Here is a 25,334-nt window from a genome sequence, read left to right on the forward strand (position 1 = left end):
TACTGCATCAATATGTTTTGACAATGACAGTTACAATCCAGGGTTACTCCAAGCAGTTTAGTCATCTCAACTTGCTCAATTTCCACATGATTACAATATTTAGTTGTTTAGGGTTTAGTGAGTGTTTTGTGCCAAATACAATGCTTTTAGTTTTAGAAATATTTAGGGCTAACTTATTCCTTGCCACCCACTCTGAAACTAACTGCAGCTCTTTGTTGAGTGTTGCAGTCATTTCAGTTGCTGTAGTAGCTGACATGTATAGTGTTGAGTCATACGCATACATAGGCACTCTGGCTTTACTCAAAGTCAGTGGCATGTCGTTCGTAAAAATCAAAAAGAGCAAGGGGCCTAAACAGCTACTCTGGGGAATTCCTGATTCTGACTGGATTATATTTGATAGGCTTCCATTAAAGAACACCCTCTGTGTTCTGTTAGACAAGTAACACTTTATCCACATTATAGCAGGGGGTGTAAAGCCATAACACATACGTTTTTCCAGCAGCAGATTATGATCGATAATGTCAAAAGTTGCATGTCTAACAGGACATCCCCCACAATCATTTTATCATCAATTTCTCTCAGCAAATCATCAGTCGTGTGTAATTGCTGTGCTTGTTGAGTGTCATTCCCTATAAGCATGCTGAAATTCTGTTGTCAATTTGTTTACTGTGAAATGGCATTGTATCTGGTCAAACACATTTTATTCCAGAAGTTTACTAAGGGTTGGTAACAGGCTGATTGGTCAGCTATTTGAGCCAGTAAAGGGGCTTTACTATTCTTGGGTAGCAGAATGACATTAGCTTCCCTACAGGCCTGAGGGCACATGCTCTCTAGTAGGCTTAAATTGAAGATGTGGCAAATAGGAGTGGCAATATCGTCTGCTATTATCCTCAGTAATTTCCCATCCAGATTGTTTGGCTCAAATGATTGGCTCAAACGCATTAAAAAGGAAATAAATCCCACAAATTAACTTTTAACAAGGCACACATGTTAATTGAAATGCATTCCAGGTGACTACCTCATGAAAGTTGTTTAGAGAATGCCAAGAGTGTGCAGAGCTGTCATCAAGGCAAAGGGTGGCTACTTTGAACAATCTCAAATATAAAATACATTTTCATTTGTTTAACACTTTTTTGGTTACTACATGATTCCATGCGTGCTATTTCATAGTTTTGATGTCTTCACTATTATTCTACAATGTAGAAAATAGTACAAATAAAGATAAACCCTTGAATGATTAGGTGTGTCCAAATTTCTGACTGGTACTGTACGTGGTCTAATATATTTGTTCATTTCAGTCTATGGGTGTGTGTGTGGATCTGCTTACGTATGTGTGTGTATCATTTGTTTTACTGTGTTCACACTCCCAGGAGTATCCCGGAAAACAAAGTATCCTGGAGGACTGTGAGTGCTGAGCCTGTTCCGTTGTCGACGAAAATGGACACATACTCCCCCGCCTGCAAGCCAGAACATAAAGGGTTAAAGACCATCAGTCACTCCGCACTCTACTCTCAATCCTTTCACCAAGAGCAGTGTTTATGCTCATCTATCACTCTGACTGCCAGTATCATTCCTGGCAAACAAGGTAATTGCACATAATTGTCAAAGTATATGTCTTTATCTGGAGATGAGAGTGTTGATAGGAGTGTGTGCAGATATCAGATTGTTGTGAATGGGTGGCCATATATACGTTTAACTCTATACTGTGTTTGTGTGTGCGTGTGCGTAAACGTGTAATAATACCCTGTGTGTGTGAGAGAGTATATTACCTGTATGTAAAGGGTTCCTGTCAGTAAGATGCTGAAGACTCCTGAACTACCCACCCCTGTCACCGAATCGAGAGACCTGGAACATTCAGAGGCATAGCTCAGGAAAAACAGGCAGGAACAACTGGCAATGATTGAATACAACCCTGTTTGTGTGTGCGTGTGTGCGTGCACGTGTGTGTACTAGAACTCACACATTGCTCTGGCATAGGGACTCAATGCAGATGGAAGCCTTCACACTATCCTTCATCCTGGCTTGTGACCTCTCATTGGGCTCTGAGAACACACACCATTTACATCACATGCACAGAGGCCAGTGACAACCCATCATTCAGGGCAGGTGGGGCTTGCCTGTTTTGCTTGTTATTTTGGCATTATTAATACGTGTCACATATCAGTTTGCAAACAATGTAAAAAAAAAAAATGTAGTTGAGTTAATAAAGCCGCATACAAACATGGTCTCTTTTTTTGCTTTCTTGAGTAAGTCAGGTGTGTCAGGGTAAATGCAGGTGTGTCAGCCTAGCCCAGTGCTTTCTGTGGTGGTGGGGCGAGCCAGCAGAAAATACAGAGCGTTGCGCTGATTGGCTCAGTTTTCTGTCATGATTGGCCCAGTTTTCTGTCACTCATGGGACAGTACGTCATCCCCAATTCTAAGTTCAGAGCTCGAATATTTTATCCCCTTGGGTTCTGCCATAGAGTTATATTAGAAGTGCCCATCCAAGAAGGCTCAAGGTCATTGGCCACAGATAGAATGACATCAAATCACGTTATATCTACTGTAGCTTTGATTGGACTGATCATGTCAACATCTTACTTTCAAAGTCTTAGCTAGCAGTCATCATCATAAATCAAGTTGACAATCTACTGGCAAATCATATGTCATATGAAGAGAAATTATAGATAAAACGTATCGGTCCTCATCAGCCATTGTACATAAAGATTACACAACAAGTGAGAAATCGCAAATTCAACAATGAGTCGTTTGGAAGGAATCGGTGGCTAACTGCAAGCGTTGCAAAGAAACCACTAACGTTAGCCTGCTATTCAATGCCAGACTTTGATGACAAAGTTTGATGACAAAATTTGCCAACAAAGGACCGCTGCGCCAACTTCACAAGGTGAGTCCAAAAATGTATTGTATGCTGTTGCATAAATGATGTAATACGCAAGGGAGAAATGTATACTGTAGCTAAGAAAGTAAAACTAAGTATATGTTGTGTAGTAAGCTGTTAGTAGTCCATGTGCCTCACCCTAATAATTTCGTCTATTTTCACCTCTTAATTTTGCCTACTGTTCTAACTTGGTGGTGAACAAATAGCCTATAACCTGTTTTAGAGAAATGTAATCACTGAATATTGTAAGAGCTTTCATTGTCTGTTTATATGCCCCATTTATTTATCCTACGGTTCTGACGTGTACAGGGAGTACACTGTAAGAACGGCCCATGTTCTCAATGCTGTCGCTGTACATTTCAAAAGTGCTGAACAAATAGTTATATTAACTATGTCCGTCGTCGATTGCTCATTAATGTCTTCATCGAAGTTACGGATTGCCTCTTGTCTGCTTGTCGTCCCCTTATGCCATAGTTTGTACATCTCAATTGTCATTAGAAACCACATTTGTTTAAGCAAGTCTGCCATATCAGCTATGTTTTTACGTGTAGTTGTTTTGCTGGCATGCATCCCACTTCTTTTTTTTTTTGCTCCACCAAGATTTACATGCTAAAATGGCCACTGACAGAGGCATACACATTACAGTGGTGGTGTAGGGTGGTTTCCCTTTGGGTGGACTTTCTGAGGAAAGACCCCACCCCTGTTCCTCAGAACTTGGCCAGGCCTTATCTTCTCAACATCTGACACTGATTGGCCAGGGCAGTGCCTAGGCCACTTCTGATTGGTGTAAGCCAATGACACACCCAAAACATTCAAACCGTTTTTTGCCTGGCTGCCATCTTCACTTCTCCACTTGGCCTCTTGCAGGCAAAAAATAAGGTCAGATATATTTCTAGGTTATGAGGGAAAAGTTACTTAGTGAAAAATATATACTGTATATTGCTATGGAGTTATTGTAATGTTGATTTGTATTTTATCTGTTGTGGAGATGCGTTTGTTTGTACAAATCATTCTTTTGTATGGTTTCCCATCATTTTTCTTCTTTCCTTGATAGTCTCCTCTCTCCGTCTATCCATCCCCCTCTCTCACTCCCTAGCCACTCCCCAGCTCCTATCTTCCTAATTTCCTTGTCTAACCACTTTTCTTCCCCTTGTTATATCTCTGTTTTCTATCTATTTGTCCTCCTCCCTCTTGAACCTCTTCCTCTCCCTCCCTCTTTTTGTGGTATGGGAATCAATTCAGCCCCAATGTACTGCAAACCCCCTCACCCCCATAATTTAACACTGGTATGGGCCGGTGTGGAAGTCTCACCTATGAGAAGGCTGGCGGTGAGTTGGTAGAACCCGGAGACGGGAGCCGTGTAGCGGCCACTGCTAGAGTTGAAGCCCTGGCCCCTCTGGAGGCTCTGCTCAGTGTCCGAGACCTGGAGGGGTGAAACAGGGAGACAAAGGTCAATGGTCAAGTGATACTGCCTTTACTAAAATATAAACCATTTAAGCCTAGTCGTATTTGGCCATTTTTTTCACTTGCTTTTGGAGGGATAGAAGGTGCTCTAATATCTGATGATGTAATATTACTGTGCATGTGTGTGCACGTGCATGAGTTTATTGTAGCGTGTGTATACTCATACAGTTGAAGGCCTGGGGCTCCAGTGAGTTGTGTCTGTAACCATATGCATGTGTGTTTGTGAGTGTGTGCCTGCCTTGGCATATTTAGGGTGTGTGTGTGTGTGTGTGTGTGTGTGTGTGTGTGTGTGTGTGTGTGTGTGTGTGTGTGTGTGTGTGTGTGTATGAGCGATTCACTCACACTGCTGAATGGCTGCAGCTCTAGCAGACTGCGGCGTGGCACGGTGAGGGGGTGGTGCAGGCGGCAGTGGAAGGCGGTGGCCACACGGGGAGGTCGCTCACAGAGCAGACAGGGACCACCCGCCATCTCTGAGATAGAGGGAGAGAGTTCCTGTGATCAGTTGACCTATTTATTTATTTTTAAGAGAGACAGAGACAGATTCCCCTCAATTCATTAGTGCACTACTTTTGATCAGGACCCATAGAGCTTTGTTCAAAAGTAGTGTGCACTATATAGGGAATACGGTGCTATTTGAGACGCACACAGAGACTATTCATGGCTTTCACCTACCCAGTCAAGGCAGATCAATGACTGGATAGGTGAACACCTTCAAGGAAGGAAAGAAGGAAAGGATGCATTGTCAAAGTATTTGAAAAGTCCAGGCTTTGATAAATGTTGATTATGTTGATACTGTATGAGTTTTCTGTAATGGCAAGAGGAGGGGAGATGAGTTAGATTAATGTGGATTGAGTGTCAGAATAATCAAAAAGGTTCTGAAGTGAAAGACGGAATTGTTTTGTGTTGTTTATATTCTTAAAGAATATATGTTTGAGTTGTGGTGTGTGAGATTTGCTGTCTTACATTGCTTTTTGAATTAAGAATCTGAGAGTGTCGTGTACATGCCTAATATAAATATATTTGAGATTGATCTGTGTTGATGTGTGCAAATCAGTGGCATACTGCAGTTTCATGAGGTCCCCCTCACAAGAGCCCCACCCCCCTTTAGCCTAAACCATGGGCTAAAGAGAAAAATGTGCAGTTTCATGCTATTCTACACCTTTGCCATCAGACTGAGAGAAAATGTTGCTGTTTTTAAGCACATTTCCTGCAATTCTACACATTTTTATATAGCTAATCTTTCGATATATATATTTTTACATTAAATGCACTATGCATTGTGGGTTAAATGCTGTAACACAGAATAAAACAATTAATAAAAGTCCCATGATGGTAGTGACTGCCCATGACTGCTGATCACTTATTAACCATCAGTTATTCATATTACTTTACTTCAATAAAATATTTAAATTATTGTGTATATTAGATTTGTTTTATTTGATGACTTTATTATTTGATTCCAAGTCATCATGTCATCTCTATAGAGATGCTGCCTGTGCTGTCTTACAAAATCACAAGTAGTTCTTCAAAGTAAATAAGGCATAGTTTTATGACTGCCGAATATCAACTATCAATCACTTAGATGATGTATTTTCAGGTAGAGATACCTCAAAGAAACTGCTTTCTATGCATCCCCTCTTGATTACTGTCCCTTACGTAGCAGGCATAAAAGAAACAGACCGGACAAGTAGCTGCGCAACGGATTATGGCTATTGTAATTAATTATCACATGTTGTGCACTAAACTATGTAGAACATTGGCCTGTATGATACTACAACTCCCAACTGTTCAGGCATGATCTGATTTATCTCTAGAGAAACTGCAGTGAAATGTGTGCATTGAGCTCACAGAAAAAAAAACTGAATGAAATGGAATTAAAATAATTGAACTATCAATGTCTGTCAATGTCAGGCTGAGAGAAGATTTTGCATTTTTAAAGCTAATTTCCTGAGATTCTACACATTTTGCAATGAGTCTGAGAGAAAATGTTGCCGTTTTAAAGCACATTTCCTGTAATTGTAAATATTTAAGGCTTGTTCATATGCTCCCTGGGGGGTGGGGGGGGGGGGGCGACCCCCAGAAGGTCTGTGGGGGTGTGTGGTACACCAGTGGTGTGAATATACATTTGTTTGAATATCAGCAGTGTGTGTGTGTGAGTTTAAGTGTTAAAGAGTATGTTTTAGTTTGTGTGCTAGTGTCTGTAGCGTGTCTGCGAGAGTGTGTGTACGGCGCCACCCTGCTCGGCTGTGTGAATAGAAGTCTTTATGTTTTAGAGGGCTGTGAGAACAGCCTGCAGTTCCCGGAGAGCACAAACAGACCCGTGTCTACTCACATGGCAGCCTGCCAACTCTCATTCCACACACAGACAGTTATTACAAACACACAAATGCCAACTGGAAACATACGCACAAGCACAAATACCTCATACACACGTACTCACGCACAAGCACACACACAAAGTAACAAAGACACACTAGCGAGTCTGGAGGAATCTGAGGAATTTTACAGCCCAGCCAAGTCACATCCACGTTCTGGAAAATTACCTCTATTAAGGGATCAGACCAGCCCACAATCAGACAAACAGCCTCCCAAGCATTTTTTTTAAAATATCCTACATTCACCCACATTGTTTAGAAAAACCAACTGTAACCAATACAGAAAATGTAGTGGCTGTGCATTGTTAGGCAGCATGTACTGAGTTATGCTGTGTTTGTAGTGTGAATACACTGCATGCACCGCAGAGTATGTATTCCGTATATTGTTTGTGTCACGGTCGTCGTTGGTTAAGGAGGACCAAAATGGCGCATTAAATTCCAAAATGAACACCAAAATAACAAAAAGAGAACGAACGATCAACAAACAGTCTGGCAAGGGACAAGGATAAACTCAGAACAATCTCCCACAAACACACAGACAAACACACCCAACTAATATAGGACTTCCAATCAAAGGCAACACCACACAGCTGCCTTCAATTGGAAGTCCACCCCAATTAACTCAATATAGAAACAGACTACCTAGACTAAACATAGAATGCATGAATCTCAAACAGTGCCCAATAAATCCCGGAATACTAAATCAAATGCCCTTACTACAAAAACACCACCCTGAACCACATAAAACAAATACCCTCTGCCACGTCCTGACCAAACTACAATAACAATTAACCCTTATACTGGCCAGGACGTGACAGTTTGCAGCAATTGTAGTATTTTAGGGTTAGGGCTATTTTTTTCCATTTCAGATGACAGTTTTCAAGCTCTGGCTGCATTCGATAATCAAGATATAAGTCATAATTCAATAATCATGTTGCAAAATATAAACAATTGTGATCTCTGATTCAAACAACTAGCACTGTGGGTTCTGCTTTAGAGTCGGGTGTGGTTTTTCTTCAATATCGAATTGATACCTTTTTATGGATTTCATGGTCATCACTAGCCGTTTATTGTTATAACATCACTCCATTGTTATGAACGTTCTCAGCGGCCACTGATTCCCAACTTCGGTGTCCACTAGTTTTAAACGGCTAGTGATGATTTCGTAGTTGCTTAAAAATAAGACGTCATTGCTAAAAAAGACAAATAATTAATAGGCAACTCCTTGTCATCATTATGATGTCCTCAGATCAGTGGCGGTTGGTGCCATTTATGATTAGGAAGGACAATCTTTTTTTTTTATTAGCATGGCCTTATTTCTATAAAAGAATATTGGATGACTGTCATTCATATTCCATTCACCCAGTTCAAATATTTTAATTTGCCCTATACCCATCATGATGTTGCTACAACCTAGCCTATAAAAAAAATTAAGCTACAAAATGTGTGAACTAGGCCTTTGTTACTCCTGTAATAGCGGAGAAAAATACGTCATAGTCACAAAATGTCCTCCGGCTACACCATGGTGCTACTCTAGATGATGCTGTTTGTATTTGTATCTATCCGGGATCCCCATTAGCAGCAAAATTAAGGAAGTTATACAATTTTAAAAACATTACAATACATTCACAACACACTGTACCCTCAGGTCACTACTCCACCACTACCACATATCTACAATACCAAATCCATGTGCACGTGTGTGTACAGTGCTTATGTTATTGTGTGTGTGTGTGTGTGTGTGTGTGTGTGTGTGTGTGTGTGTGTGTGTGTGTGTGTGTGTGTGTGTGTGTGTGTGTGTGTGTGTGTGTATGCATGTGTCTGTGCCTATGGTTGTGTTGCTTCACAGTCCCCACTGTCCAATAAGGTTTATTTTTATTTGTTTTTTAAATCTAATTTTACTGCTTGCATCAGTTACTTGATGTGGAATAGAGTTCCATGTAGTCATGGCTTTATGTAGTACTGTGCGCCTCCCATAGTCTGTTTTGGACTTGGGAACTGTGAAGAGACCTCTTGTGGCATGTTTTGTGGGGTATGCATGGGTGTCTGAGCTGTGTGCCAGTAGTTTAGACAAACAGCTCGGTGCATTCAACATGTCAATACCTCTCATAAATGTGACTGACCGGTCTTATGTAGAAACATTTGAAGTTGTGTATTTTACATTAGATAAAATGTAGAGACTCAGATACAAAATGGTATATCATACACTACAGATGAGGAACAATGGGAAAGCAATTTTGCTTTGAAAGTTGTTAAACTTGTAAACTCACTTTTGAGAAAATGGCCTTTGGATCTTTTGGTACTATTACTGGAGAGCTCTTCTTTGTCTACACCCATTCAGCATCGTTCACACGCTCTGAAGCTTTAGCCCCACCCATCTCTTTAAGGGTTGATTCGAGCGCTGTGTACTAACAACAGAAGTAAAGCAACCAAGCTAACTTGCTAGCTACTTCCAGACACAAATGACAGAACAGCTCACTGAACATTACTCGCCCTAGCAGTGCTGGTTAGGCTGTTATGTTTTCCAGAGCGTTGGTGACTACAACTGTGCTGTCAGATTGTCCGTTCGGAAGTTCAAAACGTGTCGTTCTCGGAGCGTTCAGAGCTCACACCAGACGCTCTGGCCGATGAGTAGGGTTGATCCGAACGAACGTTCTGACCTCACAACGGCAGTCAAGCACCCAAGATAACTGACTAACATTGGCTAACTTGCTAACTTGCTAGCTACTTCCAGACACATAATGAGAGAACACCCCACTCTGACCATTTGAATCGCCCTAGCAGAGCTGGTTAGGCTGTTTTCATGTTATCCAGAGTGATGGTGACTGTAACTGTGCTGCTGGGAAACAATTTATTTACGCTTTTTTGCCTACGTTTACTGACACCAGTCATATTCCATGGGTGTTGAGAGTTCATAAATTCATCAGTTATTCTGCGCACTGGCACACTCAGACGAGAGTGCTCTGAAATTGGAGTAGATAGCCAGACTGAATTTACGAACGCACCTGAAATTTTTACTTGCGTAGTGGAGTCTTTTGTTAAGACATGTAGCTAGCTAGCTAGGTAAACAATGAACCATAATCACATGGAGTTACTACCCAGCTTGAATCTGCAGGTAGCTGACCAACCAGGTTCAATGTTAGCTAGCTAACATTAGGCTATAGCTAGCCAAGCAATTGGCTCTGAGATACGAATAATAAGGTCATACACATAACTTTAGCTAGCCAGCCAGCCAGCTAATGTTAGCTAGCTAGGTAAACAATGAACCATGATCCTAACTCATGACGTTACTACCCTGCATGAATCTGCAGGTAGCTAACCAACCAGGTTCAATGTTAGCTAGCTAACATTAGGCAATAGCTAGCTAAGAAAATGGCTCTGAGATACGAATAATAAGGTCATACATGTAACGTTAGCTAGCGAGCCAGCCAGCTAATATTAGCAATGGTAAACAACTAACCATAATCACAACTCATGACGTTACTACCCTACATGAATCTGCATGTAGCTAACCAACCAGGTTGAATGTTAGCTAGCTTCAATTAGGATATAGATAACCAAGAAAATGGCTCTTTCTGTTAAAATTAGAAACCCGTAATATCTGAAAATGTAACTAGGTAGACTATCTTACCCGTATCCATCATTCATGGATGGACGCATCTCCTGTCGTTAGTAAAGATTGAAAAAAGTAATGGGCCTAGACAGCTGCCCTGGGGAATTCCTGATTCTACCTAGATCATGTTGGAGAGGGTTCCATTTAAGAACACCCTCTGTGTTCTGTTAGACAGGTAATTATTAATCCACAATATAGCAGGAGGTGTAAAGTCATAAACATACGTTTTTCCAGCAACAGACTATAATTGATAATGTCAAAAGCCGCACTAAAGTTGAACAAAACAGGCCCCACAATCATCAATTTCTCTCAGCCAGTCATTTGTGTAAGTGCTGTGCTTGTTGAATGCCCTTCCCTAAAAGCGTGCTGAAGGTCTGTTGTCAATTTGTTTACTGTAAAATAGCATTGTATCTGGTCAAACACAATTTTTTCCAAAAGTTTACCAAGGGCTGATAACAGGCTGATTGGTCGGCTATTTGAGCCAGTAAAGGGGGCTTTACTATTCTTAGGTAGCGGAATGACTTTTGCTTCCCTCCAGGCCTGGGGGCACACACTTTCGAGTAGGCTTAAATTGAAGATGTGGCAAATAGGAGTAGTAATATCGTCCACTATTATCCTCAGTAATTTTTCATCCAAGTTGTCAGACCCTGTTGGCTTGTCATTGTTGATAGACAACAATCATTTTTCATAATTCGGTCAGATATACTTGGATGTGTAGTGTCAGTGTTTGTTGCTGGCATGTCATGCCTAAATGTGCTAATCTTGCCAACAACTAAAGTAGTTGGCAATATCAGTTGGTGAATGAGCCATCAGATTCAATGAATGATGGAGATGAGTTTGCCTTTTTTCCCAACATTTTATTTAAGGTGCTCCAAAGTTTTTACTATTATTCTTTATGTAATTTATCTTTGTTTCGTAGTGTAGTTTCTTCTTTTTATTCAGTTTAGTCACATGATTTCTCAGTTTGAAATTTGTTTGCCAATCGGTTGTGCAGCCAGACTTATTTGCCATTCCTTTTGCTTCATCCCTCTCAACCATACAATTTTTCAATTCCTCATCAATCCACGGGGATTTAGCAGCTTTTACAATCATTTTCTTAATGGGTGCATGCTTATTAGTAACTGGAATAAGCAATTTAATAAATGTGTCAAGTGCAGCATCTGTTTGCCCCTCATTACACACCAGAGACCAACAAATATTCTTTACATCAATAAATTAGGTTACTTACATTGTGTCTACCAACACCCCTGATATAATGTACAGTTGCTGAAGCATTATGACAACTCAGTGGCACAATTGTAGGGATTTACTGAGCTGGGCTTGGGTCATTGATAAGTCATTGTCTCAATGTAGCCTTATAATGCTGTGAAAGGGTACAGGTATCCAAATGATTTGGATGGATCCCATCTTCCTTATAAAACATGTTTTGTTTCCAAAAGGTATCAAAATTGTCAACAAAAGTTACACTCACTGAGCTGCAATAATCACGTAGCCAGTTGTGAAGAGAAAGAATCCCGCTAAAGTGTTCAATGCCACAATTCAGAGAGGGCACAGGGCCAGATATGATGGGTCTTTTATTAGTGTCTAGAAGAGAGTCAATCAGCTTTTTAAAATCCAGTTTGAACTGTTCAGAGCTGCCCTTCATAATGTCATTAAAACCCACATGGACTACGATAGAATCAATTTCCATGTCCTGACGTAGTACATTCGGGAGCAGTTTAGTAATGTAAATTACTCGCGCTCCTGGATAGGACATTGTTTTTGCACCGAGAGCTGTCCAAAATCATGGTTGGTGAGAAGGACAAGATAATCCGATGGCTCCCACGCGTCAAAAGATTTGGAGAACCCTTTATGGATGGGCGAGAGGCAGGATAACCTGAGCCCATTGCTCCTGGCGCCTGGTGCAGGCCTCCGACAGATGGAGAAGCCCCGGTCGATCCAGAGCAGGTTGCCGACATCGACTTCGAAATTGTAGGAGTAGGCACTGCGGCCGCAGACACAGGTGCAGGAAGATCAGGCTCCAGGACGGCGGAACTATTCGTTGGTTGTATCCGCTCTGGGCCTCTCGTTGGGAGTGTAGACTGCTTTGCGAGAGGCCGCTGTCTTCGGCTTCCACGGCTTGTGACATGCGACCATCGTTGATTGCCATGTTCCTCTTGCAGTGCTCCATTGACTCCGCTATCAGATGGGGGAGGAGAGGCAGGAGATGGCTCCCCTGGTGAATGAACTCCAGGCAACACCGGCCAGTATGATAACAACAAACGATAAGGCGGAGATGCATCCAGCAAGCGTGAACGCCGCCCAGCCACCGGTGTAGAAAAGGTTAACATTCCACTCTGCGTTTGCCCCAGTTTCTTACGTAAGCTGGCGACCTGTGTGATCAAGGAAGCCATCTCAAGCGTATAATCCTCGGCAAGCAAACAATTGCCACATTGGAACTCTGAGTGTAGAGGTCGACCAATTAATCGGAATGGCCGATTAATTAGGGCTGATTTCAAGGTTTCATAACAATCGGTAATCGGTATTTTTGGCCACCGATTTGCCGATTATTTTTTTAATTATTATTATTCTTCTTCTTTTTTTTTACACCTTTATTTAACTAGGCAAGTCAGATTAAGAACACATTCTTATTTACAATGACGGCCTAGAAACGGGGGTTAACTGCCTTGTTCAGGGGGGATTCGTTTTTGCAACCTTCAGTTACCAGTCCAATGCTCTAACCACCTGCCTTACATTGCACTCCACAAGGATTAACAGGCTGACTACTTGTTACGCGAGGGCAGCAAGAAGCAAAGGTAAGTTGCTAGCTAGCATTAGACTTATAAAAAACGATCAATCTTAACATAATCACTAGTTAACTACACATGGGTGATGATATTACTAGTTTATCGAACGTGTCCTGCGTTGCATATAATCGATGCGGTGCCTGTTAATTTTCATTGAATCACAGCCTACTTCGACAAACGGGTGTTGATTTAACAAGCGCATTTGCGAAAAAAGTACTGTCGTTGCACCAATGTACCTAACCATAAACATCAATGCCTAACAGGAATATTTAGACTTAGTCACCCGTTAGATAAAATACGGAACGGTTCCGTATGTCACTGAAAGAAAAAAACGTTTGTTTTCGAGATGATAGTTTCCGGATTCTACCATATTAATGACCTAAGGCTCGTATTTCTGTGTGTTTATTATATTATAATTAAGTCTATGATTTGATAGAGCAGTCTGACTGAGCAGTGGTAGGCAGCAGCAGGCTCGTAAGCATTCATTCAAACAGCCCTTCGCTGTGCTTCAAGCATTGCGCTGTTAGGGCTAGGGGGCAGTATTGACACGGCTGGATAAAAAACGTACCCGATTTAATCTGGTTACTACTCCAGCCCAGTAACTAGAAATTGCGTATAATTATTGGCTTTGGATAGAAAAGACACCCTTAAGTTTCTAAAACTGTTTGAATGGTGTCTGTGAGTATAAGAGAACTCATATGGCAGGCCAAAACCTGAGAAGATTCCATGCAGGAAGTGGCCTGTCTGACAATTTCTTGCCCTTCTTGATTATCTCTATCCATTACAGAGGATCTCTGCTGTTACGTGACACTTCCTACGGCTCCCATGGGCTCTCAGAAGGGGGCAAAAAGCTGAATCGTGGCTTTGCAGGCTCTGGTTGAAAAAAAGTAGCGCGTTTGGGTAGTGGCTGGTTACAGTACTGTGAGACTCAGGCGCGTGCCCGCGTCGACCGAATGCTTTGTTTTCTTTCCTCTGTTTACCTAAACGTAGATTCCCGGTCGGAATATTATCGCTTTTTTACGAGAAAAATGGCATAAAAATGGATTTTAAACAGCGGTTGACATGCTTCGAAGTACGGTAATGGAATATTTAGAATTTTTTGTCACGAATTGCGCCATGCTCGTGACCCTTATTTCCACTTCAGATAGTGTCTTGAACGCACGAACAAAACGCCGCTATTTGGATATAACGATGGATTATTTTGGACCAAACCAACATTTGTTATTGAAGTAGCAGTCCTGGGAGTGCATTCTGACGAAGAACAGCAAAGGTAATCAAACTTTTGTAATAGTAAATCGGAGTTTGGTCAGGGCTAAACTTGGTGGGTGTCTAAATAGCTAGCCGTGATGGCTGGGCTATGTACTCAGAATATTGCAAAATGTGCTTTCAACGAAAAGCAATTTTAAAATCGGACACCTTGATTGCACAAAGGAGTTCTGTATCTATAATTCTTAAAATAATTGTTATGTTTTTTGTGAACGTTTATCGTGAGTAATTTAGTAAATTCACCGGAGGTTTGCGGGGGGTATGCTAGTTCTGAACGTCACATGCTAATGTAAAAAGCTGGTTTTTGATATAAATATGAACTTGATTGAACAAAACATGCATGTATTGTATAACATAATGTCCTATGTGTGTCATCTGATGAAGATCATCAAAGGTTAGTGCTGCATTTAGCTGTCTTCTGGGTTTTTGTGACATTATATGCTAGCTTGAAAAATGGGTGTCTGATTATTTCTGGCTGGGTACTCTGCTGACATAATCTAATGTTTTGCTTTCGTTGTAAAGCCTTTTTGAAATCGGACAGTGTGGTTAGATTAACGAGAGTCTTGTCTTTAAAATGGTGTAAAATAGTCATATGTTTGAGAAATTGAAGTAATAGCATTTCTAAGGTATTTGAAAATCGCGCCACGGGATTACACTGGCTGTTGCGTAGGTGGGCACGATTTCGTCCCGCTTAGCCCAGAGAGGTTATGACTTCAACCTGGGTGGGTATAATTTGTGGAACGTTCCAACAGGAATCTATTCCAAAAACATTGTAAATAACAAGGTTTCCAAAAAACAACGCATACAAAGTTGTATAGCGGCAGAATAAGATACCAGGTAGGGAGTGGTCTATTTCATTGCGTTTTTCACTCATCACGTTTATTCCGAAAAATGTCTCTCCTCACATGTCTGTTTGCCTATGGACAAACATTAAGAATAAGCTACGTGGTGAGTTGATGCCTATTCGGCAGCTAGTTAGCTAGGTTTGTATGCGTTGCTACTTTGTATGCATTGTTGGTTGGCAACCTTTTACTTTACGTTTTTTGGAACAGATTCCTGTTGGAACGTTCCACAAATTATACCCACCCCTTCAAGCCTGTCAACTCCCAAAATTAGGCTGGTGTAACCGATGTGAAATGGCTAGCTAGTTAGCCGGGTGCACGCTAATAGCGTTTCAAACGTCACTCGCTCTGAAACTTGGAGTAGTTGTTTCCCTTCCTCTGCATGGGTAACGCTGCTTCGAGGGTGGCTGTTGTCGATGTGTTCCTGGTTTGAGCCCAGGTAGGAGCGAGGAGAGGGACGGAAGCTATACTGTTACACTGGCAATACTAAAGTGCCTATAAGAACTTCCAATAGTCTAAGGTATATGAAATACAAATCGTATAGAGAGAAATAGTCCTATAATTCCTATAATAACTACAACCTAAAACTTCTTACCTGGGAATATTGAAGACTCATGTTAAAAGGAACCACCAGCTTTCATATGTTCCCATGTTCTGAGCAAGGCACTTAAACATTAGCTTTCTTACGTGGCACATATTGCACTTTTACTTTCTTCTCCAACACTTTGTTTTGCATTATTTAAACCAAATTGAACATGTTTCATTATTTATTTGAGGCTAAATTGATTTCATTGATATTGATATTAAGTTAAAATAAGTGTTCATTCAGCATTGTTGTAATTGTCATTATTACAAATAAATAAATAAAAAAAGTGGCTGATTAATCGGCATCGGCTTTTTTGGGCCCTCCAATAATCGGTACCGGTATCGGCGTTGAAAAATCATAATCGGTCGACCTCTACTTCAGAGGATCCGATGCAATTGGGAGGCACCAGACTTTCCGCTCTGGAGAGTCAGATGGTCTCCTGCGGCCGATACGGTACGCACCTTGCTTCCGGCCAACCTGCGGTGGGACAATGGACAGTTGGACATTCCTGCTTTCATAGACTCTGGGGCTACTGGCTGTTTTCTGGATCGCACATTAGCTCGCCCACAGAGGCTGCCACTCACTAAGCTGGACACTCCATTGTCGGTCACTGCGCTGGATGGTCAACCTCTAGGGTCTGGGAAGGTGAAGCAACTCACCATGCCTATTCAGCTACGAGTTCTGGATGACCATGTGGAGCTTATTCAGTTACATCTGGTGGACTCTCCTGAGCTTCCCCTGGTTCTTGGACATCCATGGCTTTCCACCTATAATCCTCAAATTGACTGGCCTTCGGGAAGCGTTCTGGGATGGAATCCTTCATGCCAGTTCACCTGCCAGCAGCTCTCTCCACACCTTTCCAGACCTGTTCGTCTGGAGACTTCTGCTCCTGTTCCGCTAGCTGGGAATGACAAGCCTGACCGTTACTGCGTACCTCGGGATTGCTGGGATTTGGGTCAGGTCTTCAGCAAACAAAGGGCCAGCAAACTACCTACTCACAGGCCCTACGATTGTGCCATCGACCTCCTGTCCGGTACCACTCCTTCGAGAGGAGGGCTGTATTCTCTCTCAGGTCCAGAGACTGCAGCCATGAACAGTTATATTGAGGAGGTGCTGGCGGCTGATTTTATTCGGCCATCCACTTCACCTGCAGGTGCGGGTTTTTGCTTTGTTAGGAAGAAGGATGGGGGATTACGTCTCTGTATTGATTACCGGGGTTTAAATAACATTACCATCAAGAACCGTTGACGGCGCCATTGACAATGCTCACCAAGGGCTCGGCTGGGCATGTATGCTGGACCCTTGCTGCAGAGAAGGCGTTCCAGGACCTGAAACGTTGGTTTTCTTCTGCACCCATTCTCGTTCATGTGGATCCTTCTCTTCCCTTCGTGATAGAGGTGTATGCCTCTGACATTGGCGTGGGGGCGGTTCTGTCTCAGCGCTCGGTGAAAGACCTAAAGCTTCATCCCTGTGCCGCCTTCTCTAGGCGTCTCACTCCAGAGGAGAGTAACTATGATGTCGGCAATCGGGAGCTTCTTGCAGTCAAACTGGCTTTGGAGGAGTGGCGGCACTGGTTGGAGGGCTCGGAACATCCCTTTACGGTTTGGACTGACCACAAGAACCTGGCCTCCATCCAGAAGACTAAATGCCTCAACCCCCGAAAGGCTAGTTGGGCTCTCTTCTTCACTTGGTTTAGATTCACGTTATCTTACCGTCCGGGGTCTAAGAACGTGAAGCCAGATGCCCTTTCTTGCCAGTTCCCTAGCTCCAGTGAGGATCGGCCGTTCGAACCCATCATCGCCAGGTCGCTCATCCCCGTGCCGGGGGGTCCTGGGGTATAGAGACTGTAGTGAGGGAGGTGCAAGGTAGGGAGGCAGTTCCAGACAGCTGTCCACCTAACATACTTTTTGTTCTTCAGTGGGCTCACTCGTCGCATCTCACCTCTCATCCGGGAGGGCAGTGAACGCTAGAGTTTTTTAGGAGGAGGTTTTGGTTGCCCTCGGTGAATGCAGATACTCGGACCTTTGTGGCTGCCTGTCCGACATGCGCCCGGAACAAGACTCCTAGTCAGCAGCCTCTGGGGCTTCTTCATCCGCTGCCAACACATTCAACCATGGTTCCATCTCTCTATGGATTTAATCACAGGCCTTCCATCCTCAGAGGGACACACGGTCATTCTGGTCATTGTGGACTGCTCTTCCAAGGAGGCACATTTCATTCTGCTCCCTAAACTCCCATCTGCCGTGAGACTGCTCAGCTAGTTTTCCGCCTTCACAGACTTCCTCTGGACATAGTCTCCGACCGGGGCCAGTTTGCCTCCAGATTTTGGAGGGCATTTTGTACTTTTCAGGGGTCATCAGCCAGTCTGTCCTCAGGTTATCACCCTCAGTCCAATGGTCAAACTGAGCGGGTGAACTAGGATCTGGAGACCACCTTACAGTGCTGTGTGTCCGCCAACCCCGTCATTTGGAGTCAGCACCTTCCCTGGGTGGAGTATGCACACAACACTCTCCAGTGTTCCTCCACTGGCCTGTCACCATTCCAGGTCAGGAGATTGAAGTGACGGTTCTGTCAGCTCAATGCCTCACCTCTCATTGCCGCTGGACCTGGAAGAGGGCTTGGTCAGTGCTCCTGAGGTCCTCAGCTCGGGTTCAACAACAGGCCAACCGTCATCGCCGCCCGAGTCTCCTCCTGCGTCCTAGCCAGATGGTCTGGTTGTCTACTAGGGATCTGCCTCTACGCATGGAAGCAAGGAAGTTGGCTCCCCGGTACGTTGAGCCATTCAAGGTTCTACAGCGCATCAATCAATAGCCTATCGCCTTCGTCTTCCCTGGTCCATGTGGGTTCATCCCACCTTCCACATCTCCAGACTCAAGCCTGTGGTGTACAGTCCTCTGGTTCTGGCCACTCGGCCTCCACCTCCGCCTCGCATGATAGCGGGACACCCAGCCTACACGGTGCGACGCATCCTCTCCAGTCGTCAGTTCCGGCGAGGGACTCAGTGTCCCGTGGACTGAGAGGGTTACGAGCCTGAGGAACGTTCCTGGGTTCCGGCCCGGGACATTTTGGACCCCGGACTCATTCGTCGACGTTCAGCTACCCCTGGTGGAACGTCAGGAGCCATTCCTTGAGGGGGTAGGGGGGGTCCTGTCACAGGTCAGGTTTTCTCCCTTGAGTGTACTACCTGAGGTTGCCACTGGAGAGCACCCTTGGGTTATATCTAGTATCCAGGTGACCCTGATTGGGCTTATTGGGATCACCTGCTGGATGACTATTTGGGTTCCTCTGTGGACTGGGCCAGTTGCTCAGGTCTCATGTTTTGTTCAGTGTTCTCGTGTGCCCTTGCTTTGATGTTTTGCTATGAAGACCTTAAGTAAATATTCTGGATGTAGCCTTACCTCTGCCTGCTGTGTTTCTCTGCGCCTGGGTCCGAGTTCGTACTAGCACCATTGTCACAATTATGTGACGATTAATAGGCAAACGGGTAGCCTACAGAATGTAGCCAATTGGAATATAATCAAATATGGGGCCTATTGCAACCATCGATTGCACTAGATTATCGCCACCTGATGTCTCAATAAACCATCAATACGCTCTAAATTCCCCCACACAGCTGATCTCAACTGTCACCATTATTGGTCACCTCATTACCGCTTCCTAAAATATGTCGGAATTACCGTAGTCCTGCTTGCAACCAAAGTCTTAAGATATGTTCGCCTCTGGTTGGTATTGTAATCGGAACAACTTAGACCTTTTTGAACAGACTAATGGCGTATTTAATTGTTTACCACAGCAAACCTACTGTGGAAATTTACCCAACATTTTGTATGAATGGAAACTCATGTTTGTGAGGCCTATTGTTATAATTGTTCCCTATTTCTGTTATCCAAAAGTGTCTGGTATGGTAATTTATTATCAAGATCGGGGGTAAAATATCCCTGGACTGTCCATATTTGAAATGTGTAAATATATCAAGCCAATCGGGGGATCGAGTTCTTTGTGCCAGAAGGGCGTGGGCCAGAATCGACACGATGGGCCTGTAACCGCTAGACCACCCCAGGCCATGATTGAACAAAATTTGAACCTTAGGATACACTTGACACTATGTCGCAGCCTAGTGGAGACCAATAACTGGTTGACATCCAGGTCTGTCTCTTAATTTCAGAGTCTGCCATTGTTCTGTTCTTACGTACCTCTCAGTCGTAGCTGGAACTCCTGCATCAGCTCTTCCTGCTGAGGTAACAGGGGGGCGGGGGGGGGCCGGGTGGCCCTTGAGGGCCTGGTGGTCCGGGGGGGCCCGGTAGACCATGCTACAGACAGAGACAAAAAAACAATTATGAAACCAGTCCTCGATGATCAGTCCTCAATGAGTTCAGACAAACGGGAATATCTAAAGGCGTCTACACCTAAAACTGATTGGCTACAGTTATTCTCGATGGATCATGATAAAAAGCAAGCAAGAGATGCTAGACTATAAATTGCCATCATCAAATCCAGATTAAATGCGGTATACCTAGCCACTCTTTTTTTATTAAAATCATTGCCCATCATTTTGACAACTTGGTCGAATTGGCACCTGTTACAATTAAGCAATCTATCACTCCCACCATCTAACACGAAATAGCAGAGATGCCTTACTTCTTCCTGAGCGGGCGCCCTAAACTACCAATGCTCAGACCCCTCCTATCGCATGTGTATTTGAATTTGAACTAAGGTGAAACATAAGGATATCTACCTTGACTTACAATGAATGAAATGAACAACAAAGACACAGTGTATCTAATGTAGACCCATTCGCTCACCAGCATTCAGTTGTCTTCATTGAGAGTTTGTCCAAATCCTTGATATTGTGCAGTTGTAATACATATGTAATAATATGTACCTAGAGTGATTACATTGTACATACCTTAACTACCATGTAAATACATAGGTTTTTGGTAATTAAGTGCAGCCTCTCTTTCAATAGCTATGTTGTTATATAAACTAACCTGTATCCATCTTTTTAATGCTGCACACATGTACTGTATATTTATTTAGCTGTTAGCAATACACCTGCTGCTAATTGTAAATCCAGGGGAACCCACACATAGCCTAGGTGACTATACTGCTCAGTATTTATTCAACTGTGTTGACACTAGGGGCTCTATTCAATCCACATTGCTGAAGTTCAGCTTTACAGCGTGATTCAGATTTTAAGGCAATGGTCCCACTTTAGCGGAGACTGTATTCACGGTAAACACTGCATATGTCGGCTCAGTTATAAATTACCTTTATATTTTAAACACTTCAGCTACACAAATTGATTACCTGGTATGACTTTTGACGTGTTAGCCTAACATTAGCTTCTTTGAACCCATTTCACCTGTTTTCGCTTATGTTACCGTCATACCTGCTTAGCAGTATACTTATTTAAACTTATATAGATTAAACCTACAGTGCCTTCAGAAAGTATTCAAACCTTTGACTTTTTCCACATTTTGTTGTGTTACAGCCTGAAATTAAAATTGATTAAATTGAGATTTCGTGTCACTGGCATACACACAAAAATGTTTCGAAATTCTTACAAATTCAAGTAAAATGAAAAACTGAAATGTCAAATCAGTAACTATTCAACCCCTTTGTAATGACAAGCCTAAATAAGTGCAGGAGAAAAAAAAGCTTAACAAGTCACATAATAAGTAGCATGGACTTACTCTGTGTACAATAATAGTGTTTAACATGAATTTTGACTGATTACCTCATCTCTGTACCCCACATACAATTAATTATCTGTAAGGTCCCTCAGTCGAGCATTAAATGTCAAACACAGATTCAACCACAAAGACGAGGGAAATTTTCCATTGCCTCGTAAAGAACGGAACCTATCGGTGGATGGGTAAAAAAAAGGCAGACATTGAATATCCCTTTGAGCATGGTGACGTTATAAATTACGCTTTGGATGGTGTATCAATAAACCCAGTCACTACAAAGATATGTATGTCCTTCCTAACTCAGTTGCTAGAGAGGAGGGAAACCGCTCAGGGATTTCACCATGAGGCCGATGGTGACTTTAAAACAGCTACAGAGTTCAATGGCTGTGATATGAGAAAACTGAGGATGGATCAACAACATTGTAATTAATCCACAATACTAACCTAAATGACAGAGTGAAAAGAAGGAAGCCTGTACAGAATAAAAATATTCCAGAACATGCATCTTGTTTGCAATAAGGCATGAAAGTAAAACTGCAGAAGATGTAGCAAAGAAATGAACTTTACGTCCTGAATACATAGCTTTATTTTTATGGCAAATCCAACACAACACATCACTGAGTACAACTCTTCATATTTTAAAGCATGGTCATCAGCAAGGACTAGGGAGATTTTTAGGATAAAAAGAAACAGAATAGAGCTAAGCACAGGCTGAATCCTAAAGGAACAACTGGTTCAGTCTGCTTTCCAACAGACACTGGGAGACAAATTCACCTTTCAGCAGGACAGCAACCTAAAACACAAGGCCAAATATACACTAAAGTTGCTTACAAGACGACTATAGATGTTTCTGAGTGGCATAGTTACAGTTTTGACTTAAATCGGCTTGAAAATCTATGGCTGAAAATGGCTGTCTAGCAATGATCAACAACCAACTTGACAGAGCTTGAAGAATTGTAAAAATAATAATGAGCAAATATTGTACAATCCAGTTGTGCAAAGCTCTTAGTGACTAACCCAGAAAGACTGTCAGCTGTAATAGCTGCCAAAGGTGATTCTAACATGTATTGACTCAGGGGTGTGAATACTTATGTACATTTTATATTTCTGTATTTCATTTTTAATGGATTTGCTAACATTTCTAAAAACATGTTTTCACTTTGTCATTATGGGGTATTGCGTGTAAATAGGTGAAAAAAAAGATTTTATACATTTTGAATTCAGGCTGTAACACAACAAAATGTGGAATAAGTCAAGGTGTATGAATACTTTCTGAAGGCACTGTATATATACTGAACAAAAATATAAACGCAACATGTTGGGCCCATGTTTCAGGAACTGAAATAAAAGATCCCAGAAATGTTCCATACCCACAAAAAAAGTTTACATCCCCGTTTGTGAGCATTTCTTTGGCACGATAATCCATCCACCTGACAGGTGTGGCATATCAAGAAACTGATTAAACAGCATGATCATTCCACAGGTGCACCTTGTGCTAGGGACAATAAAAGGCCACTCTAAAATGTGCACTTTGTCACACAACACAATGCCACAGATGTCTCAAGTTTTGAGGGAGCATGCAATTGGCATGCTGACTGCAGGAATGTCCACCAGAGCTGTTGCCAGAGAATTTAATGTTTATTTCTCTACCATAAGCCTCCTCCAACGTCATTTTAGAGAATTTGGCAGTATGTCCTCACAACCGCAGACCACGTGTAATCACACCAGCCCAGGACCTCCACATCCGGCTTCTTCACCTGCGGGATCGTTTGAGACCAGCCACCCGGACAGCTGATGAAACTAAGGAGTTTTTCTGTCTGTAATAAAGTATTTTTGTGGGGTAAAACTCATTCTGATTGGCTGGGCCTGACTCCCCAGTGGGTGGGCTTATGCCCTCCCAGGCCCACCCATGGCTGCGCTGCTGTCCAGTCATGTGAAATCCATAGATTAGGGCCTAATTTATTTATTTAAATTGACCAATTTCCTTATATGAACTCTAACTCAGTAAAATCTTTGCATGTTGTGTTTCTATTTTTGTCAGTGCTTATATAAGCCAGAATGTGAATGTACCTGTGTTAGCTAGCTTGTACCTGTGTTAGCTAGGCTTGTATTAGCCTTCTGTGTAGATCTGTGTGGGTTTCCATTTGTATATCTACTCACCTTAGATGCCCTCTTTGGTGGCTTGGTCTTCTTGTTCTCTCCTTTGTTGGAGTTGTGTCTGAAGACGAGCCAGGAGTTACGAGGACTGACGATGGCCACATCTGAGGAGACAGTCTCCTGCAATTACAATGAGTTACTACTACCATGAATGTTGAAAAATATCCCCTTAAACCATACAGACTGTAACCACTTGGTCCTCACACTGAACAGCAATATCATAATATTTACCACAGCAATTATATCTGACTCACTACCTTATACCCATCATAACAGTCATTCATCAAGTCAGGCACATACTGCCATTTGGAGAGAAAAAAACATGTTTAATTGTTAATGTGCGATTATGTGTGTACATGTGAGAGACGTATTGGTAATGGTGTGTGTGAAAATAGAGACGTACCGGGCTCTCCGTACTGCCAGTGTTATTCTCTCCCTGGTTCTCCTGACTCTTCTCGCTCTGTGCAGCACAAAAAGTCACCAGCAGAACCATTAGGAGGGGCAGCAGCAGGAGCCCTCGTACCCTGCTTAAGGTGCCCCTGCCCTGGGCCGTCCGGGGCAGCATGATGGGGAGGGGCTGCAGGGCTGGTGGTGCTCCTTCCAGGGACACAGCTCTTCAGCTCGCCTGTCTTAGGCACCCATCCTACGGAGATGATAGATCCTCAATACAGTTGCTCTGCTTTGCTGCTGGTTAATGGTAGTAGGATTGTAGTCAAAGTGTAGAAGAATCACCGGCCTTCAGTTCTGTGGTGATTATTTTTTGGGGTTAAGTTGGCAGTATAGTTCCTCAGGTTAGTTTTCGAAGAGTTCCTTCTCCTGTGGAGGCCCCGTGATGCCACTATGTTGCGTTTTGTCTGTCTATGTCACTGTGCGTAGTAATACCAACCCATATGACGCTCTAATGTCTCTCCATGCCTCTTTATCTTCTTTGTTTCTCTCCGTTTCTGTTGATATAAATGTTTTGATTTCAGCGTGTCGAATACTTACTGCATATGTTGCATGCAAACTTGTTTGAGAAATTCAGTGTGTGTGGTATTGCCAATATGTGAGACATAAATACTGTGTGTGTGGCACAGGCAGGATTTCTGTCTTTGAATGTGTGTATGTGTGTAACAATTTTACTCTGTGTGTGGTATTGGCACAGTGGGTGGTATTAATTCTCTTCTTTTGCCCTCCTCTGTCTAGCCACTCTTTTTCCCTTACTCGTTCACTGCCCTGTACTCTCTCTCTCTTCTCTTGCTCCCTCTCACTGTCTGTCTTTCTCTCTTCGCTATAGCAGTTGTTCCTTTGGTTGTCGGTTTAATTAGGGTGTCCTGTTCCCAGATAGATTTCCAACTTGTCTTGACTTCAATCCATATTCCTTGGGCTCAACATGCTGCTCCAGTGTAATGGCTGTGTTTGGACTGGTTCTGTTTGTAGACCTTTCTCTCTCCCAAGCGATTTTTTTAATCTTTCTCTTGTTGTTCAAGACTCCTCCTCCTCCCTCCCTCCTTCTTAGTGGGCTCCTCCTTCACTCTCACTCTATCAGCCTCTTGATCTTGAGCTGTCACTCTTTCCAGCTGCAGCCCTGTTCCTCTTGTCTGCCCCGCGTCATTCTGTCTCTCTTTATCTAACTCCCTCCTCCCTGTGTTCTTTCCCTGTCTCTGTTCTTTGTTTGTGGTCTCTTTCATTCCCTCC

The 25,334-nt window shown here is 42.8% G+C and overlaps 1 protein-coding gene across 1 annotated transcript; it reads right to left on the minus strand.

Moving 5' to 3' along the window:
- Positions 1 to 282: 282 nt before the first annotated feature.
- Positions 283 to 25,334, minus strand: si:ch1073-184j22.1 (erythroferrone). Its single transcript, XM_014139157.2, has 8 exons — positions 24,061 to 25,334; positions 23,661 to 23,777; positions 20,004 to 20,120; positions 4,685 to 4,812; positions 4,190 to 4,301; positions 1,961 to 2,042; positions 1,770 to 1,845; positions 283 to 1,457 (listed from the first exon to the last, which is right to left on the minus strand). The coding sequence occupies exons 3-8, from the start codon at positions 20,029 to 20,031 to the stop codon at positions 1,359 to 1,361; spliced, it is 525 nt and encodes a 174-aa protein (XP_013994632.2). The 5' UTR covers positions 20,032 to 20,120; positions 23,661 to 23,777; positions 24,061 to 25,334; the 3' UTR covers positions 283 to 1,358.

This window comes from Salmo salar, chromosome ssa14, assembly GCF_905237065.1.
Source record: "Salmo salar chromosome ssa14, Ssal_v3.1, whole genome shotgun sequence".
NCBI lineage: Eukaryota > Metazoa > Chordata > Actinopteri > Salmoniformes > Salmonidae > Salmo > Salmo salar.

Coding starts and splice junctions, on each gene's coding strand:
- si:ch1073-184j22.1 (XM_014139157.2), bottom strand. CDS start 20,031: ATGCAGGAGTTCCAGCTACGACTGAGAG. Junction 2,043..4,189: donor CACCGCCAGCCTTCTCATAG/GTGAGACTTCCA, acceptor GTGTGTTCTCAG/AGCCCAATGAGAGGTCACAA. Junction 1,846..1,960: donor TCCCTATGCCAGAGCAATGT/GTGAGTTCTAGT, acceptor TGAATGTTCCAG/GTCTCTCGATTCGGTGACAG.